Source organism: Eublepharis macularius, chromosome 15 (genome assembly GCF_028583425.1).
Source record: "Eublepharis macularius isolate TG4126 chromosome 15, MPM_Emac_v1.0, whole genome shotgun sequence".
Taxonomy (NCBI): Eukaryota; Metazoa; Chordata; class Lepidosauria; order Squamata; family Eublepharidae; genus Eublepharis; species Eublepharis macularius.
Window position 1 is genome coordinate 56713802 of NC_072804.1, and position 20487 is coordinate 56734288.

The 20487-nt window shown below is 49.0% G+C and overlaps 1 protein-coding gene across 1 annotated transcript in view; it reads right to left on the bottom strand.

Moving 5' to 3' along the window:
- TIMM50 (translocase of inner mitochondrial membrane 50) overlaps positions 1 to 20487 on the bottom strand; it is a 30544-nt gene that overhangs the window by 1141 nt on the left and 8916 nt on the right. The window contains exons 4-10 of the mRNA XM_054999902.1: positions 15638 to 15659; positions 11352 to 11410; positions 7800 to 7919; positions 6265 to 6369; positions 4139 to 4237; positions 1249 to 1405; positions 648 to 754 (exon numbers count right to left, since the gene is read on the bottom strand). Of these exons, the coding sequence (XP_054855877.1) occupies positions 648 to 754; positions 1249 to 1405; positions 4139 to 4237; positions 6265 to 6369; positions 7800 to 7919; positions 11352 to 11410; positions 15638 to 15659 (669 nt within the window). The remainder of the gene's footprint in view (positions 1 to 647; positions 755 to 1248; positions 1406 to 4138; positions 4238 to 6264; positions 6370 to 7799; positions 7920 to 11351; positions 11411 to 15637; positions 15660 to 20487) is intronic.

The window sequence follows — 20487 nt, forward strand, 5'->3', positions numbered from 1 at the left end:
ACACACACTCTGAGCCGGTGTCCAGATCGAAGGCTGCTGTCGCCATTTTATTTTCATTACCGCTCTCACTCAACTGGAGCTGGCTGGACTGGGCAGTACTAAGAACCGTGAGGAGTGATGGGGGGTGGGGGAGAACAGGCAGCGTCTTCTGAATTTCACCCCATCCAGAAACTCACAGGGCAAGCCATTATGTCCCAGCCTCTTCAACAAAGGTGACGGAACTGGCCTACCTTGCAGGGTTGTTGCAAACACCATGGCAATAATACATGGCGTGCTACATGTCAAGTAGCATTAAAAAATAAAGGCACACGGCTCATCTCTTCAATCCGTTCCTGATATGCTGCCTGCCTCTCAGCCCCCAAATGCAGCCCAGAACTCCAGTCTCTGCTAGTATTACCTGTGCCAAGGTATGCCTCTTGCATGACTTCACCCACGAGAGAACCAGAAGGACATCCTGGCCAGACACCCCAGTGCCCTAACTCCATTCAGGGGTGACTTCTCAGAGCAAGGTTCTGCGATTGCTGGTCTCCCCTCTGGTGGTGGTGCCTTGGAATCCACCCCTCCGTCCCTCTCCCCCCCCCCGAGTTCTGGCAGCAGGGGGTCCTCTGGTAGGAGGGGCCAGCCGTGTACCACCTGCTCATGCTCACCTGCTCCAGCTGGGACTGCCTGCGCTTAAATGCCTCCAGTGGGTCCTCTTCCATGGAGTAATTCTCTAACACTGACCGGACGTCATCCACCCCGCTCAAGGCAATGGCTGTTGGGGAAAGAGGAGGGACACGTTCAGGACGGCTAGCACCAACCCTGGAGGATGCTCTAGATTTTAGGATGCAGCTGTGGCAACGAAGGGCGCCCCAGAGGCAGGGCTGAGTTAATCAAAACTGTTTCTGCAACCTGACTTATGCAAAAACCAGTAACGGTTTCTTGTGCTTAATTTATTGTGTCAGCCATTGGGGAGGGGGTGGGGGAGGGAGTTACGGCAAACTGACTTCCAGGCTCCCCATCCCTGCCTTTCCCCAGTTCCCCTTCGGTCTCTGAAATCCCACAGATTTCACCTGTCTGCACCTGCTCAGATTTTCTCATGAAAACATCCCAGGATTCTGAACCTAAGCCTGCCCAACATGAGCCTGCAGATATGGGGGAGTTGCAAAGCGCAGCCTACCGAGGCCACAGAGTCTTCTTTGCAAAGCTGCCAGGGTGCAGCCTCTAGGATGCCACGGCAGGGCGCCCCCTCCCTCCCCCTCTCCTTACTCTTCAGGAAGGCAGCGAGGTCAAAGAGCGTCCGGTCGTCAGAGTTCCCATCCCACTTTTTCAGCGCCATGCCATTGAACGGCTGCAGGCTGAAGGCTTCCTTCTTACAATCCACCACCACCACCTTGGCAGGATCTCTGTTCAAGCACGAGATGTCCTAAAAAGAGGAGGAGGAGGAGGAGGAGGCCCAGAGGCAAGTGAGAGAGCGTGTGATCAGGGCAAAGCTGGTCCTCTTGCCGGCCAACAGGTGTTTGAAGGAGAGATTCACACACCCCAACAATTCAATTTTTAGCGTGCTTGTTGAGACTTCAAGAAGTTCAGTGGATAGAAATGCCTTTCTTGGCTGGAGGTTCTCCTCTGCTTCTTGTTGCTGTGGCATGTGCCAACTTATTTCTGGTGGAAATCACCCAGTCCCCCCCTCCCCGCAAACACCCAACAATAAAAGAGACTTGCAATCAAAGTCAAACGGCCGTGGCCCCTCTTTAAGCGTCCATGTATTCTGAAGGCTGCTCAGCTTTACTTGGGGGCAGCTCTGGATGCCGCAGACAGGAACTATTTCTCTTTGCAAGCAAGTACACTTGAGAAAGAATACCGCTCAGCCCGAAAGCTCACTTCCAATGTTTTAAGCTGTTATGCTGGCCCTACAATGGTATCGCCTCACTTGTCCTGAGAAAGTCTGCTTTGCACAGATTGGACCTTTTCTTCTAGTAATTTGAAGCTAACATACAAATATTCCTTATTCTTTAAAGCAAAAAATAGTTTTCAAAATATAAAGTGGAGTGTAGTGGCCAACACGGATGTACAGGGAAAGTTCCTGTCCGGCACTGTTGTGACATCAAGCTGTTTTCTTCCTTTGCCGTAACAGGAGTAATTTCACTTCTAAAATGAATCAGCAGAGGGGGCAAAGCTGTGCTAAGTGTCCACTGTCCTGCCATCTGAAGAAATAAGATAAATCTACCCCCGCCTCAAGCATTCTCTCAATATATCCATGACCATCTCACAGAAGAGTTCCAGTTTTGGAAATACTTTCCCTAGTGCCAGATGCTCAGTGTAGATCCAAAGTTGCCAACCCACTGAATACTTTCTCTCATGAGCAGTCTTGCTATATCAGACTAGCAAGTTAGGGAAATGAGAAGAAAAAAATTACGCACACACTCTTAACTTGTCAGGTTGCACTACCACCATCTCAGAGGAGCAGCCAAAGTGCTCCCTCAAGTGGCGAGAACTCCTTGCCCCCTCCTCCCCACCTTTTGCTTAACACACACACACACACACACACACACACACACACACACACACACACACACACACACACAAAGACCGACAAGGACACAGAGCAGGCAAGCACAGACCATTGAGAGAAAAGGACACCCTACTGGCTCCGGGGCAGCAGATGGGAAGTGAAGAGAGGGAGGGGAGGGAAGACAGACAGGAGGCTCACAGCAAAGCTACCCTGGCTCTATTGTGCAGGACAGACACAGAGAATTCGAACTGCAGAACACAAGGCATGCATCTGGTGTTTTGGCCTTGCGCTCCTAAGCAGACCACGCACTCTGTGCAGCTGTGGAGATGCGATGGCGAGGTTGCTAGTCGTTCTGAAACCAGCTTTGTGGGAGATGCCATGAGCAAGGCAGCACCCGGGAGGGGGGGAAGGCAAGGCTCCTGTAACGAGGTACACTAGCTACGTTCATACAGACAGTTGCTTCTGAAAGGGCCTCCCAAACCACTCTTTGGGAGCCTCTTCCTCTGAATGCTGACTTGGAAGAAAGTCCCCCTGATCTCAACGGGACCCGCTCCTAAGGAAGTGTGCCCTACATCCACAGCAACTTTGTTTTCCAGTGAGCCAGTTCCGAATGACGTGAACCATGATCTAGGGAAAATTTATCCCCTACATTTCAAACCTGTCTTCTTTCCTTGCAAGAATTCAAAGCAGAATACAATTGGGGGGGGTGGAGAAGGCAGCCTCCCACAGAGGCATAGATCAGGCTTCGCTTCAGCAAGGGCCCTCTAACCATCAACCCGAGCAGAACGTTGGTCGAAATCAGATGTTGTCCTTTGCACTTAAGGAAACTGCCTCACAGAATCAGACTAAAACTGATGCCCACTGCGGCACCTTCAACACTAACAGCATATATTTCAATATGTGCTTTCATAAGCCACAGTTCACTTCCTCAGATTTCGCTACATCAGACTAAGACAACCACCCCTCTGCGATTTCAGAATCAGACCAAAGACACAGCAGGTTCCACAGTGCTGTCTGTGGCCGGCAGCAACTCCCCAAAGAGATGCCAGGGGTACAATCGGGGACTTCTACACATACGGAACAGGCACTGCAGTCTCTTTCCCAATGCTCACGGTGCAGTGTGAGCAGGCCAAGAAGTTTCAAAATGCCTGAGCAGGGGATTCTCTCAGTGCCCACACAGCATACGCGGGAAAAGGGCAGGAGTCGAGCTTCTCAAAGATACAGGCAAAAGGACAGTTGGGGTCATCCCAGGCTCCCATGTGGGTGCTTTTGAGGAAGGTCATCCTTTTAAACCATGCTTTCCTAGAGGCATGCCTACCAAGCCAGCCACTCAAGAGGATCCAGTAACTGCACCAGAACAGAGAAGCTGCCACTTCAAACTTCTGTTAGCGTGTCTGCCACCCTACTCCTATTTTTATTGGTACAGAAAGGCTGAACCTAATATACTCCCCTCCCCATCTTTCTTACCCAGCCCACAACAGGGACTGGCACAGTTTAAATCAAGAACTAACACAGCCACCCAAAGATATTAAATGTGACTGGTACAGCTGATTTCATTTGACAGTCACATGCAAAGCACAGTACAAAGTCACATCCTATATGCTCCACCTCTGGTAGCCAATCCATCCAGAGCTCCACAATAAATACCTTAACATGGTGCCCTTCCATGTAGCGAGTGGCATCGCGGAAAAGCCGGTAGGAGATGAATCCGTGAGGGTCTACGCTGTCGATGAGAGGGAAGGCAGTCTGGAACAGAAGAGGAGAGAGGGAGTTCCCGTTGGCACATGGAAATGTTTCTAGCACTCTTTTAACACACCAATGGAGAATCCAGAACATGAGCAGAAGTGAAGGACCTTCCTTTAAATGTGTCAGGTGGGCAGCCTTGTTAGTCTAGTAGTAGCAGAAAAAAATTCAAATCTACTAGCACCCTCAAGACCCACAGAACTCTCCAGAGTATGGCTCTCATGAGACAAAGCTCTCTTTGTCAGATACCCCATGAAAGCTTTTATAACTCGGGCAGTTTTGCTGGGGCTTTTCTGCGCCGCTCGACTCCGATTTTCTGCTCCTTAAAATGTGTCGCTTCACTCAGCGGCTGGCTTCTGGCTTCAGCACCTGTCACTGAGGTGCCCGTTTGGGTGGGAGCACAGACAAAAGCAGTGGTCCCTGAAGCCCACTGCACCCCTCTCCCCACCAGGCTCTGACCCGCTGCAGGGAACACGGGCTGGCCACACCTTTTGCTACAGGTACTGATGAGGCACTTCCCTGTTAGTACACGCCCTGCCCTACCCCAGAGGCTCACGCTGCCCCTGACAGCCGGAGGGGTCTGAGGCCAGAGTGTCCAACTAGGGCTGAAAGAAACCGGGCCCAAATCTCTGCTCGGCTACGAAATTCACAGAGTAACCTTGGGCCAGCCTGCCTCAGAAGGCTACTGTAGGGGTAAGGTTGGCAGCGGTGTGGGAGAGGGGTCAGCACCCTGCACGCTTTGACAGAGGAGCAGGATAAACACTGTCCTTAGACGGAGACACAGGAGTGACGAGAGACGAGAGACCAAGTGGAGACTCGGAGGGAACCCTGATGTTGCTATAAAATAAGCTCAGGCTAGGCTTTTGGCAAACCTCCAATGGGAGGCGCTCCATAAAGGAAGCACTAGCTACCGTGAACATTCTCTAGTGTGGTTGAGTGGCTTGGAAGGAAGGCATTCTTGGACCGTCTAAGGCAAGGAGGAGGTCACAAAGTGGCTGCTGCATTGTGGAGTGTCACAAGTTAGCGCGCACACACACACTCGGTGGGATCCTCTGGACTCATTCCATGCAAGGTGGTGCTTTCCCCCCAGCAGGCAGAGCCTTCTGCGATGAGCTCAGGGCCTCTTGGCAGTAGGGGAAAGCGCAGCCGCCCATGGGACGCACCGCAGGATCCTGCCCAGCACTCCCTGCTGGCCTGTGTGCGAAAGTCGTTGCCCTCCGTGGTAAGGTGGAGGCTGCCGAGGGTTTGGTTGCGCAGAGCAGGACGAACCAGACAGACAGAGGGGGATGCGGGCAGTTCCTGGGGGAGGCGCCTTGCTCCCTGACCACGCTGTTGTTTTCTCCCCCACGGACAGTCCCACTCAATTAGCACAGCAATAGCCCTGATTCAGAAGGCTGAAAGGAGAACTGCCAGAGCCATACACATGCAAATGAGCAGCGGCACGCTCCCCTTTGGGACTCCCCCTGCCACTCAAGCCTGAGAAAGGAAAAGGGGGAGGGAGGAGGCTGACCCGGCAGGTACAAAGCCGGCAGGCAGAGCTTCCTGCCCAGCAGTGCTGAACTTTCATTCTCTTCTGCACTGGGTGCAAATTCCTCAGCTCCCTTTCAAGTACCACCTCAGACCCTGATCAGAGCTGTCGCGTTCTGTTCGTCCTTGGACCGTGCAGGGTCTGGAATTTAGCCTTTCGCACAAAAATCCAGATCCTAAAAATCTCCATTTTGCTTTTTTTTTAAAAAAAAGAAATTAACAAAACAAGGTTCTAAGCCCTCTGGTTATGAATACGAACTGAGAAACATCTGGGACGTGGATACCTCAGCTTAAGAGAATTGCCAGTGCTTGGAGTGTTCAGCAGAAGCAAAACATACAAATATGCTTAACCGTCGGCATTCTCAGCTCCCTGCCATGCCCCCCCCCCGCTCCCGGTCACGGGGAACTCTGCCTTTTTCCACTCGAGCCCCACCCACCCCCACCAGACCAGATGCACACAGCTGGAGCAGAGCGATCACAACTGGCAGGGCACAGGCACTCACCATGCCTGTCTCAGATGTAAAGATGACGATTTCATAGAGCGGTGCCAACTGCTGGAACAGGTTGTCGATACCCGGCCTCTTCTTGAAGCGCCAGCCCGTCACTAGCTGAGGACAAAAAGTAGGACAGGCAGGTGGGAGAGGAGAGGAGACACAAACAAGAATGCCAGAAAAAGAGTTATTCTTTCCCACAGCTGGCTGGCTTGAGGGCCAGGGGCCAGAAACGCCCTCTCTCTCCTACAGGGCCAAAGGCAAAGGCTGTGGTTTAACTGCAGAAGCACCCCTGGGTAAGGAGCTGCCAAGTAACTCTCAAAGACTTCGTTGCGTGAGTCCAGGAACTGCATGATTTAAAGCACTATACTGATAAGCTACTAGGACCATACTCCTATTACGTTCCTTGCCAGGAATGGCGTTTCTCTACAAGCACGTAACATATTCTAAGCACAGCCTAAGCCCCGGAGTCCCCACCCCCTTCAGGAAACAAGTTCAAAAGATGAGCAGCAGGACAAAGCAGAGATGATGTGTTGGAAACGTCAAGGCCGCTTCCCAGGCTAAAGAGAAAACGCACAGAGTAACCCCCTCCCTCGCGGGCTTTCACATTCCGGTCAGAGAACAGCTTCAGCCTCTGTCAGGAGAGTCAAGCAGTCCACAGGGCCTTGCAGAGTAGGACAGGGGACATCCTGACACCCAGCCAGCTGCGCCATGTCCCGGCTGCTCCTCACCGCCAACCCCAGTCAACCCTCCACCCCTCAGGTCTTCACAGCAGAAGGTCTACAAGGCTAACTTGAGAAGTCGTCAAAACACAGACTGCGCTCCGGATTGGGCTGCCTGCCTAAGGCTACATCATCATAACAACACGTGAAATATTTGTCTCTCTCATCCAGCACCAAATAAGGCCTGTTAGCCATTTAAACATCTCGGTTTAAACCACCAGCGTTTGCCATCTCTACAGATGCCTCCCCATACCAAGCCATCAGCTCCCCCACCACAGGCCACCACCTGCCAAACCTGACCCACTCCAGGCCCTCCCAGGCCCTCTGTTAATGCCATACAAGTGTCAGTATGAAAAGAACCCAAGTCAAGCCCCTGCATGCGCTGAGAGGCAACCTACAGCTTGCAAGGAATAAAGCTCGGAAGGAGGGAACGACATGTGCTCAGACATATTAGAGGGGCCTGCAATGTCCAAACGGTTCAGTAAAACTGTCGTCCTGGCTCCGATGTGGCAGCTGAACCAAGATACCACAGAGCAGGGCACATCTTCAGCCCTAAACGTGCAGAAGATGGCAAGCTCCCCCCGATTACTTCCAAGCTGTGAAAAATAGAACTGAGCCTTGGCAGCTCACGTCTTAAGGCCTTGCTTCTGATAAGCAGGGCAGTAATCGGGTACCGGCATCCGCTGCAATGAGTAGGAGCAGACAAAAGGGAAAACCCTGGACAAGGAAGCTTGACAGAGTAATGCTGATCCCAAACCGAGGCTGCACCTTCAGCAATGAAAACCAGCCCTCCAAAGCACACGGAACTCTGGAGACGACACGTACCGACCATTCAGGGTGAAGGAGAACGTCTGTCAGTTCGATGACCAGGGTGTACGGGGGCTGATAGTAGGGTTCTTTCAGGGGGTCTGGAAGCAGCTTTGGACTGGTCGGCTCTATGATCATCTGCAAAATGAAAGACAACTGTGCTGCAACCATTGAAGGCAGGGGCGTGGGGCACAACACTCAAGGAGGCAGCTTTGCTGGCTGGGAGATGGCAATCCTTGGGCCCCATTAAAAGACTCGCCTCCTGGCTTTTGTGCTAATTTTGTGAGAAAAGCTAAAACAGGACTCAGGCATGCACTTTAAGAGGCTTGGGAACCAGGGAGCAACGACCTAAGTATTTAAGCCACTCAGAACTTCAGCCACTCTTCTTCGAACACGGATATCGACGGCACGTAACTTTGGGAGCAGGAGCCTGTGTGTGAAGTGAGCTGCCCTTGGACTGATTCGGGATACTGGAACATCCGATCCAGTACAATTCATTTTGATTGGCTGTGACCCCATGGGCTGCCTAAGAGCTTTTAGCTGGAGATGTCAGGAGCTGTACCAAGGACCTTTGGAAGATCAATATACAATTTAAACCAGAAGCCTTTTTGTTGGGACTAATGGACAAACAGTTGGGAAATAAACATGTAAAAAGCCCAGTAGCATTTTTAAGATTAACCATTTTTATTGAGGCATAAGCTTTCGAGAACCACAGCTCTCTTTGTCAGATGCATCGTCAGCTTTTGAGAACCACAGCTCTCTTCGTCAGATGCATCTGGACTTTTTACTATTTTACAAGCACAGACTAACACGGCTAACTGAAAATAAACATGGTAAGAGGGTGGTGGCTAGGCTTTTATACGTGCAAAAATGGAAAAGTACAGCGTTGCCTTCAATCGAGGACTGGATTGTGAAAATGATGGAGTTAGCGGAGATGGCTCAACTTATAGCTCTGATTAGAGATAAAACACTGCCTACCTTTATGGTTACCCCTTATTGACTTTCTGCGTGAGACGAGGAAAAATGAACTGATGATTTATGGTTTTGATTTCTAAGAAGATAAATTTGGGAAAAATAAAAAGAAAGGGGGACAGTATTGAAAAGGTAAATTTTGAAGATATTAAAACTAAAAGTAATATGATAGGTGTTGTAGAGAAAAATGGAAAATGAAATATGTATTATTTTTCTTTGTTTCAATTTTTATTCTTTTTCTCTTTTTGTATTTTTTCTTTCCTTTCCTTTCCTATTTCTCTGCCCTTTTACTGGGCTTTTAATCTTATTAATAAAATAAAAAAGTATTTCTCAAGTTTTACCAGCAGTGGGTTAATTTTGGTCTGAAAACTAAGACAAATGTTTTAAAAATTAAAACTGGAAAAAAGAAAAAACACTGGGGAGGAGACCGTTCCTCGAGCTGTGCTGGCTGGCAAGAAAGGGGCAACCTCAACACAAGCCCAAACGTGCTGGTGCTTTCTGTTATTAACTGAAATGGTGCATATATCTGCTGTGTGTGAGTATAATACGCCTCCCCCTCCCCACAGCCCTTTCTCACTATGAGCGTCTAACAGAGTCGCTTTGGAGCTGACATGGGGAGAGAGAGGAGAAGCACCCAAGCTACTTTGGATTGGCACTCAACAGATATTTCTGCTTGTCTGGAGTGAAACTGGGATGTGTTTTATTACCTCTGTATAAGAATTTTTTTTTAAAAGCTGTGAAATGGTAAAGTTGCACAGGAGGTTTTTGCCAACAACGCCAAGCCAGCCCACAGTCACCAGACCGACACAAAACCAAGGCTGCCGTCCACCTTGCAGCTGCCACAGAGGCAGGCGCTTTTTGGAGTGGACTTCTCCTGCCCCTCCCCATCTATGCCTGGCTGAGGGGGAGGGGAAGGCTCCAGCAGCCGCCCCCACAGTGCATGCATCCACAGGAATGTGAGCTCTCAACCGAAGCAAAGCTGTTCGGCTGCCTCGTGGCACAGTGTGAGCTCCTGCCCACACAACACGCTGCCGCAGCGGCAGCAACGCAGCCAAAAGTTCCCGTCTAAGAGGGAGAAAGGGAGGCCCCAAGTCAGCCCCACGGATTAGTTCTGACACTTTTTACTGGCCAGAAAACTGAATACTTGGTATGTGTTGCTTAATTTATTTACTTCATGTATATACTCTGCCTTTCTCCCCAATCATACATCCAGAGGAGTTAGCCATGTTAGTCTGTAGTTGCAAAACAGTAGAGTCCAGTAGCACCTTTAAGACTAACCAACTTTATTGTAGCACAAGCTTTCGAGAACCACAGCTCTCTTCGTCAGATGCACCTGATGAAGAGAGCTGTGGTTCTTGAAAACTTATGCTACAATAGTCTTAAAGGTGCTACTGGACTCTATTGTTTTTCTCCTGAATGGCGACCCAAAGCAGTTTACCTCTTTCTTCTCTTCTCCGTTTTATCCTACAACATCCCTGTGAAGTAGGTTATCCTAACAGAACGTGACTGGCCCAAGGCCTCCCAGCAGAGTGGGGATTCAGGGCTGGGTCTCCCAGATCGTATTCGGACCATTCTAGCCACAGTGGACCTTGTCCCCAACTGCACAGTGGGGGCAACCAGTTATTTGCAACGCTGATGCCGCCAATAGCTGACCAGGTTCCCAAAGAACTGCGCATTAAAAAGAGGAGTCTGATCTTCTGAAGTTATCTATAAAGTGTTTCTTTAAAGGGGGAGGGGGAGAAGAGCTGCAAGGGCGTCATAAAATCCTTAAGATTGCAGCCAACTTAAAAACGTGGCCTAAATCCTCTGGGTTTAGCGAGCCCACTGCAAGCCTGATGCCATCCTGGGCTCTCAGGGACATCCCTGCACACTTTAAACACCCAGCTGCCCTTGGGCCGAAATGGAATAAGCACAAGTTGGTAAGCGGTGCTTTTCAACAAGCCACAGCAAAACTGATTTTTCAACTAACTGCAGCACTTGGGCTGGCACAGGAGTGATAACTTTTTCTTGGGGTGGGTGGGGGGAATAGATAGCAGGAGGGCAGCAGGTTCAAGGACGGGAAGCCTGAGAGAGAGAGAGAGAGCTCGGTACCAGAAAAGCCACCCAGCTGAGGCAGCTCCTTGTCCCCCTTAAGTCTCAGTGAGGAAGGCAGACGGTAAGTTACAACAAGAACAGCAACAGTCGACTTCTATGCCGCCCTTCAGGATGACTTAACACCCACTCAGAGCTGTTTACAAAGTATGTTATCATTATCCCCACAACAACAATCACCCTGTAAGGTGAGCAGGGCTGAGAGAGCTCTGAGAGAGCTGTGGCTGACCCAAGGTCACCCAGCTGGCTACAAGTGGAGGAGGGGGGAGTCAAACCTGGCTCTCCAGATTAAAGCCCCACGCTCTTAACCACTACACCAAACTGGCTCTCCAGTAAATAAGTATTTATGTAAATAAATAAAATAAATAAAAGTAACCCACTGATTCCAGTACAACAGTCTGCACTGTTATGTCCAATTACAGCACGGCTTACTTTCCTTTCAGGAGAATTAGGAAGAAATCTGAAGGAAGCGCTTTAACGCAAACAATGGCAGAACATCTTACTCACCTGCCTGTAATCTTTGAAGTACTTGTATGCCCTTCGACACTGTTGCATTAGCACTGGATCTGAAAGTCAATGGAGAGAACAGGTCCACTGGGGCTAAAATCTCATACAAGGGGGAACGCAAACACGGAACGGTGCTCCCTCTCAAGTTCTGGGGCTGCATCCCAGATGCTGAAGCGTGAAGGATTTTTTTTTTTTGCCAAAAAGGCAATCACAACACACCAGTGTGCCTAAAGGTTCCAATCCTACACCCAGAAGGCGTTGGCACACACCACACATTTAAGACGGCTTAACTCTCATGGCTTCCAATGGAGAGAAGCAGCTCGAGGAACCGTAACTTTAAGACCTAACCAGAGTTTCACCTTTCCCTTCAAACCAACAGCGATCCTTTCCAGTGCTGGGGGAGAGGGGAAGAATTGCTCCAGTCAAACTTGTTTCAAGCCAGTTCATATTCTTACATATCACTAAATTTTAAAACCAGGAAGAAAATCTTCCCTCCAAAGCCAGAAGTGAAGAAGCAACAGTGGTAGCACTGGTTTTAATATTACAGCAAAGAGGAAGCAGAAGTGTGATGAAAGATCAAAAATGTACATGCAAACAGGTATTGAGATTTGGGGCTGGCAGTTCCAGCACAGTTCTCTGTCCCTGCTGCCCCCCCCCCTGCTTCGCCATCTGATGCAGCTTGAACATATGCAGAGCCCCCCAGGACCCTTCCAAAAGAATACTAATGGATTCTTCAATTACCAGCTTGCTTAAGCAGGGGTCAGACTGAAGAAGAAAGAGCGTGTGAGCGAGACCACGGTCTCCACACCAGTGCAGTTAACTATCCCTCTGAGATTACAGCTTTAGCATCTTAGCGGCCAGGGTTATTCAAACAGAAACTGTAAGTTAATCAATCAAAGGCAGGCGCATTGAATAGGGCGTAATTTGGGGCAATTGTTATGATAATCCAAGCTGAGCAGCTGGGGTGGATGACTGGCTGCCTCCCCACACAGTAAAGGGGATTCAGGTGTCAACTGGAGGCTTATTTGGTGGAATTTGGCTGAAGAAGTCCCCCGCTAGAAGTCCTTTTTTTTTTTCTTTTTGGCCAGTTGGCTGCAACAGGAATAAAGATTTATGTAATAAATGTACTTCCAAGCTTGATGCTCTAAATACATATTTCATTTTTAAAATCAAACTCTCCAAATATCAGCATTTCTAAACAACACTGTAGTTCAGAGATCTAAACTTGACAACGTCTGATTTTGGATTTGGAAAGTGGTGGGGAAGTCACTTTTGCTTCAAAAGGGTACACTTGCTTCACTTTGTCTCTAGTGAGTTTTAAAGCCACAACAGAAAAACGTTTGGGTTTTTCTCTCAGCTTAAAGGATGTGAACGGCACGCAGAGCCCACGCACCAGGAGATAGCAGGAAGAAGTCCCATCACTGCTGTTACATGGGCCCAAGGTATTTGGCTGGCTGCAACCAAGGAGACAACAGATCTTCTGCCTCAAGTAATGGTAAAGCAGGTAACGGATTTATCTGATGCCGCTAGGACTAGTCACACCATACGTCAGGTAATGCGCTTCAAGCACTCAGAGTTGCCATTCAAGCTTCGGTGTGATGAAGGAAAGCCTCTCCCTACCGAATTAAAACCATTTTTAAGGCTACACAGGATCCACTCCGGACAAAGGAAGCGTAGAAGGAGATTCTTTAGCTTCAATGCAAGTGGGCTCAGTTAAACAAGTGTGCGTCAGGAAAAGAAGCAGGGAAGAACTGTTTCAGCACACAGGGCACTAGGGCTGGTGTCTAGCGGTTAAACAAAAACATGTTAACAGCAATCTGTACAACTTTACATCAAAGAGCGACGTGCTTGAAGAGTTCGCTGAAAATCTGGAAGGAAAGGAAAGGAGGAGGGAGCCTGCGACCAGAGTCTGGGGGAGGAAGAATAAATCTATTGTGGCTAACAATGAGGCTGTGACTGGAGAATGCCTTTTAATCTGTCGAGAGCATATGCCAGGCTGGCTGAAAGGGGCTGGTGAAAGGCGCTTCCTATCGCAGGCAAAGCCCCTCCTGAAGCCCTGTCCAAAGCTGCTCTCCCTCCCCACTGGATTCCTATATTTTTACCCCTGAAAAGTTTTTCTAACTGGACAATCTGCTTTTCGCAAGCGGCGTGTGCCAAATTCCATCTGGCCCTCTGCTGCACAGCGCTCCAAGGTCAGACACCCCCAAGCGGGCCCTGAGCTTGAAAAGACGTCCTTTAAAAACCTATACCCTTGTCACCCAGGGGCAAAGCACCTGGTGAGGTCTGTGCCATACGCAGACATAGATCTATTCATGCACAGATTAAGCATCCTCAGGATCATTCAATCCCTCTGAAGATGCCAAAAATAAATGCTTTAAGGAACATGTCGGGTCTGGGCTTGGAGCTGACACGTATGGACGTCGATGTAGCAGACCATTCTGGCCAGCATAGCGGTTGCAGAACTGGATGGGACAAGGAGATGCTGAAAATGTGGCACAGCGGGGCCTATCAGGATGCCGTCAGAGCCCAACAACCCCACCCCCCTCCTTGAAATCTGCCGCTCCACCTGCCTCCCTCTTTAAAAGTAGAATAGCTAAGGAGGACATCTGGAATGCCTATGGCTTGCTTCCCCCAGGGACACGGAGAGGCCTCTCTCCCCACCCCCAGGCCCCTCGGCTTTCCATTCATTACCACCATCCCGCCGGCCACTGCTTTTCGCCTCCAGCTACACCCGGGGACGCACGTCTGTGGAACCGAGAACCATTGTTAGCTCTTCGTCCTGACACAAGTTCCGCCTGACCTTCTGTTCTTAATAAGGGGCAGGCACACCGTCTATGCACCAGGACATCTGCTCTTGAGGCAGCCGCTGAAGACAGCCAACCCCTTCCACTCCTCCCGACTCTGGCTAGCCCCAGAATTCCTCTCTTGAGCAGGTGTGTCTCTCCCCTCCCCGCCCCCACTCCTGCCTCCTGCCATTCCCTCACTATCCAATGGAAGAAGTCAAGGAATTAACATTCCCTGCAGGGCTTCTGATGCATTTCCATGCTCCCTGCCTGGCAGCCACAGGTCTTCTCCAGCACTTAAAGGCCAAGGGGCTGAAGCTTCCTTGGCTTCCTTGGGCTGGCCGGTGGCACAAATTAAACAGCTTGTGGTTTTACCAGATGGGTCTCGAGGCCATGGACTTGCCAGTGTGGCTGGGCATGGGGAAAAGTCATCATAGCTACCAGTTTCAAGGGGCAAATAGGAGCTCTCGGGGCTTTTTTTCTGGGAAAAGAGGTGGTGGGACTCAGTGGTGGAACTCAAGACCGCACAATGACGTCACTTTGGGTCAGCTGGAATAAGGGGGGAGTTTTTTAAAGTTTAAATCGCCCTCAGTGAAAATGGTCACATGGCTGGTGGCCCCGCCCCCTGATCTCCAGACAGAGAGCTGGAGCGTAATGGAGAGCAATCTAAGCTCCCCTCTGTCTGGAGATCAGGGGGCGGGGCCACTGGCCATGTGACCATTTTCAAGAGGTGCTGGAACTCCGTTCCACCCCGTTCCCGCTGAAAAAAAGCCCTGGGAGCTCTCATGTAGTTACGGCTCCCAGTTAACTCTATCAAAGAATTCCTTAAGAACCCTCTTGGCCTTGCAAAAATCGAGACTTTTTGACTTTTCAACTTTTTGGTGGGTAGACGAGTAAAAGGTCTACAAGGCAGTGGTGTATTTGAAGCTGCTGCCTCCAAGATCAGCAGCCTGAAGGATGAACAGCAGCCTGAGCATTCACTCTGCTCCTGCTATACAACACGGTCTATCGCTGCACTTTTCTAACACAAACATTACCGAGCTGTGACTGCTGCACAATGACTAGACATCAGTTCCCCTACCAGAAACACACATTTCTTTTTCTCTTTTCAAGGTATTTAATGTCCTTTTCCCTAGTTTGATCCCTTCTTTTTATGTTTTTGACTCTGCTGCTGCTAATTCGACAAATGGATGGTTTTGTTGCTGCTTTATTTTATTCCCGTTCTCTCTATTTTTACACTTCCTTTTGTAAGATGCCTTGAGGGCCATGGGCGGGAAGGTGGGGCTATAAATGCAAACTTTGTGCCTTAGCATTTTTGCCTTCTACGGTCTTCCAGGATGCAGAAAGGCCTGCACCTTCAACCCAACAGCACTCCACTGCTTTCCTGTCTATCCAGCCTTGGTCTTCCTCCTATCAATTTTTCCCACAGTTTTCTTCTCAGTCTGCCAAGTCCAGCACCACACAGTCACGTTAAAATAACAAGCTGCTTGACTGTCCACTTACCATTATCAAATTCATCAGGAATCTGCAGAGAAGAGAAAGAAATCAGGTTACTCTTTTGACAAAATTACTATTGACATCTGTGCCTTACCTAGCACAGATTAGTTGAGAGAATGATGGTGAGGTAGATTAACAAACACAATGCTAAAAAGGAGCAACCTGGTTTTTGTGTTCAAGAACATTTTTTGCTTTGCCCATTAAAGTGATAAACACATGGAATTCGTTGCCACAGGAGGTGGTGGCAGCTACAAGCATTGCCAGCTTCAAGAGGGGACTAGACAAATATATGGAGCAGAGGTCCATCAGTGGCTATTAGCCACAGGAGATAGATGGTATTCTCTTTGTGGGGAGGTGGTGCTCTGTTGTCTTGGTGCTGGAAGGAAGGCAGTGGGAGGGCTTCTGGTGTCCTGGCCTCACTGACAGTCCTTTAGATGGCACTGGATTTCTAGCCACTGTGTGTGACAGAATGTTGGACTGGATGGGCCACTGGCCTGATCCAACATGGCTTTGCTTATGTTCTTATGTTCGTAAAGTCACCTGAACTTCTCTCCTTTTCGTTTACTCACAATCAGGATGCTTATCAAACTGAACCTGAACCCAGACAAGAGCGAAGGGATACCGACTGGCAAGCCAGAGGCTCTGGAAGCAGGCCACACACGCAGGGCATGTCGCTCTGATGCATTTTGAGCAACTGGATTTGGACAAATGGAGTGCTTTTTATCAATTACAGTAATTAATGTGCATTTGGTGATCTTTAATATTAAGATGGCTGCAAAACAGCAAATATAAAGAACATGGTAATAGAAAGAACAATTACCTTTGCACAACACTGTCCTACTTGGACAAAGCTGAGTGCTGGACTCAATGACCTGGAGAAAGAAATTTGCTCTAACCAGTCCTTCCTTTTGTTAATTTAGTAGGCAGAAATCAAATCCTGCCCTTGTCCAAGCTTAGCGCCCCGAAAGACCCCCACCAGACCAAGAGCACAGCTAGGGGCAATTGTGCAGCCCACGTGCCAGCATGAAGCACATCTAAATACATAAAACCCAAGTGCACTGGAACATGTCCAGAGTGTTTCTTTCACTAACGGCAGCCAGCCTGTGATCAGGAATGGGGTGGGGGAGGAGCGCGTTTAAGGGCTCAGCCTGCAGGGAGGTTTCAGGCCTACAGGTCCTGCTCCTGGGATTCTTCTCTCCAAGGCTTGCAGAAAACCGAGCTTTCGGGTTGGAGACAAACGGGCCTGACACCTTTAAACAGTGCATCAACAAGCAGAACTGCACCAGTGGAGGGAGGGGGCCTCTGCGGCCTCTACACAGCACGCTTCTATCAACATTGGCTTCATCGTTTTGACCCCCAGGTGCCTCATGTTTGAATACTGTAGGGTTTCAGCTCCTCTTTCAATCACAGGTCTCATGTCCACAGCGCCAAAGCAATTTTCAAAAGGTACCCCTGCAGCAGGGAGTCGTCGTTTCAATCTCCCCAATCAACACCAGCTTTGAAAACTTGCTTTGGGACCCCTCCCCACCTCTTTTGGGGTGTCATGATGAATGAAGGGGAGAAAGAGGGAACCAAGGCAGAAAGCCTGCCCTCAGCGACAACTTTGTGGATCTGTTCTCCTTGCAAGAGTATCAACTGGATAACAGAGCTGGAGGTCATGCACTGGTTAAAGAATACATACTTTTACTGCTACCATCTGTTAAGGGAAGAACTTTAGGATACGATTGCCGTGTCTTCCTCAGAGTACCTCTCTACACTATGTAGAAAACATGATGGTGATCTCTTTAAAAGTCAGCCACCTGGATGTGTCCAAATTCTGGTGGTGCTTAAGGTGCAAGTCTAAAGAACTACCCTAGTTCCTTGTACCAAGGGGGCTGAGGGCCTGTACTTCTCAAACAAAACGCCCCTGTATCACATGGGAAGACTTTTAGAAGCAGATTACAGATTTGGCTACGTGGGGCAGCATCCGAAGCATCTCTGACTCCAGGTATGACTGTCCTCAGTTCTGAGGATTTTCCTTCTGGGTTCTAAGACTTCAAATATATCTTTCCATCTCTGTCCAATCCATCTACAACTGCTTTACTATTCACAGCTATTCACCTACTCAACAATTAGCACAGAGATCTGATATCATCTCAAAATAAGATGCAACTATTGGGTTTACACCATGAAAGAAAGGAAGGGGGGGGAATCAAATATGAGTGGCTCCCGACATAAGCAGGCTTTGATACAGGTGGCAGAAATTTGCTTTCCAGGTTGCAGAAGATTGGTAATTAAGGTCTGCCATTATGACACCGCTGATCCTGCTTTTGTTTAGACACAGGACAAACTGCCTACTTTGAAAGAATACACAATAATACACCAGCTGTTTAGCACCAAAGAATCCTCCATGCAAAGCAACAAAAGATCTTAATACATTTTAAGAACAGCTCCCCCCACCCCCCCAGCCCGATCGTACACACACACAGAGCCACAAGCGTGGAGCTATTGTTTAGAGACACAGGTGCAGAAGCAGAGCGGCTCTTAGCCCAAACTGGACGAGCCCTTTGGTGAAAGTCCTGACCCACTCCAAGATCCGCAGGTCAAACACACTGTGCAAATGTAGCACAGCCCCACAAAGTTCCCAGCACTGACCCGTTTGGGAGAAAGGCTAAACAGATGCTTTGGGGACAACTCTGGACAAAAAGCAAAGGCAACCTTAACAGTTTGTTTTTAGTTGCTCCCTGGAGAAACTGATTCAATCGATCGTTTTGCACAAGCGTGCAAAAGTTTATGAATTGTGGCTTTGTTTCCTCGCCCGCCTTCCTCCAGAGTTTGGGATTATGTAAAATAAGTGGAACGAGGCACCACGAAGGACTTTAAGACACCAACTTTAATCCAGTGTCTAATCCTTAACTCTCCTTTGTTCAGGACAGCGGAACATTGGCTTGGCAGGGTAGGAAACCCACACTGACAACGGGAGGCAGAAAAGGCATCGCAACACACGGGCAGCTGTCAGATGTCTGTTCTCTTTACGCACGCACACCTGCCCCCCTCGCTTTCCCCTTGTACTCAAACACAGCCTTTTTAACTTAACCAAACACAATCACTGCTACCAAGTTGACCAATTAGGCATGTAAATAATTAAGTACTGGCACTTGTTAACAGAGTTAAAAAGCACACTGATTCAGGCCTCATCTCCCAGGGTAACTTCTGTCCTGTTGCTTGCCTGGGTTTTTAAAAGACTCTGTATTCTTCCATCAGTTTGCAACCAGGAAGACGCAGGACCCAGGGACGTGTAAAATGAAATGTATTCAGCGACCCCTGAGCCAGGATCAAGACAAAGGGTTCCCAAAGCTGCTTAATTTCAGGGAACATTTTCCACACTGATCTGTATCTGTGTTACAAAAGAGTCTGGGATATATTTCAGGGTGCAGCGTCAGCCTTCTGGGCCTGTACCTGCACATTCCAGGAAAAGACCAGCAGCAGGTGAGAAAAGCTCTCTTTCGGGGAAGCGTATCTACCGTGACTGATCTTCCCACAGAATGACCTCCAGCAGGCCCGTGGTTTCCTCGGAAGACAAATGGGAAGCCACCGGTCTGATGGCCGCCTTGATTAAAGACCACCCGCGCGTTTTATTATTAAAAACATGAAGGAAAGGAAAAAGAATGCAAAGCCACCTCCACTTGCACTGGCTGCCTTGTGTCAAAAACTTTGCACTGTGGGGAAAAAATGTCCAGCAAAGAATGGACCGCAGTGATATGGTGTCACCAAACAGTGACTGTGCAGCCAGGCCTCAGTCCAAATGCACAGTGGAGTGTGGTGTGGGCAAGTCTCACTGATATGGAACACTCTATTTCATCACGGACAACCTCCACAGACATAGCCGATGCTTCTAGATCCAGCTCTGTTCCGGGCCGGGAGTGCCTTTTAATCAGTAATACCTCATAGGACAGCTACACCTCTTCTTCAGGACACAGGCTGATACCCCAGCTCATGAGCTCTGAATACGATCCATCCATTTTTTGGTAACCTGTATGATCAGCTACTCAATATGTGCACTCTGGTTTCCAGCCTGACAGCTGTTCCGGGCACACAGAAGAGTGTTAACCCACTGTTCCCAGTGTCACGGCCACAGCCCAAATTCCAATACTACATTTAAAGAGAATTAACGATTAAGAGACCTGAACAGGGACCTCACCGAGTTGCAATCTCAAACCAGTTCAGTTTTGAATCTCAACAGTGCCACCCAGAGGGCCAGACCAGGAAAGGCACACAGCTTAAAAACGGTGGTTGAATGTTACTTGTTAATCAAACACCCTCTTACAAACCTGAATCCCTACCACACAGTTTTAAAAAGTAGGAAGCTGTAAGGAAGCTGAACGGTAGAAACGTGGCTAATAATTTTTTTTAATTAAAGTACCAAATGCTTATGGAGCAGGTCTAAATCTCAGCATAAAATGAAAGCATTACTCCAAGCTCCAGGGAGTGTGCATTGAATTTTCAGGTACCAAGAACAAGGAGATAGTCCCAGGTCCATGCCAAGAGGGGTGCAAATGGATTAAAGATTAGACGTGTGTGTGTGTTTCTCGATTCCACTGCATTCTCTCTCTCTCTCTCCCTCCCACCCACCTCCATTGGGTTGACCAGCTTGAAAGGTTTTTCCAAACATGCATTTCAGAACTGAGATCAAACACCACTAATAAGTTTCCATGTGACATCTTAATCCCACTTGGCTCTAGCACCACCATGTTCTCCCTATTGCCACAAGTCGCCCTGAGCAGGTCTCTGAGAAGGCAGCATATACATGCCAAGACCACGGCAATACAGCCCGGAAAACCCACAACCATCTTTCTCCGGCCATGAAAGCCTTCGAC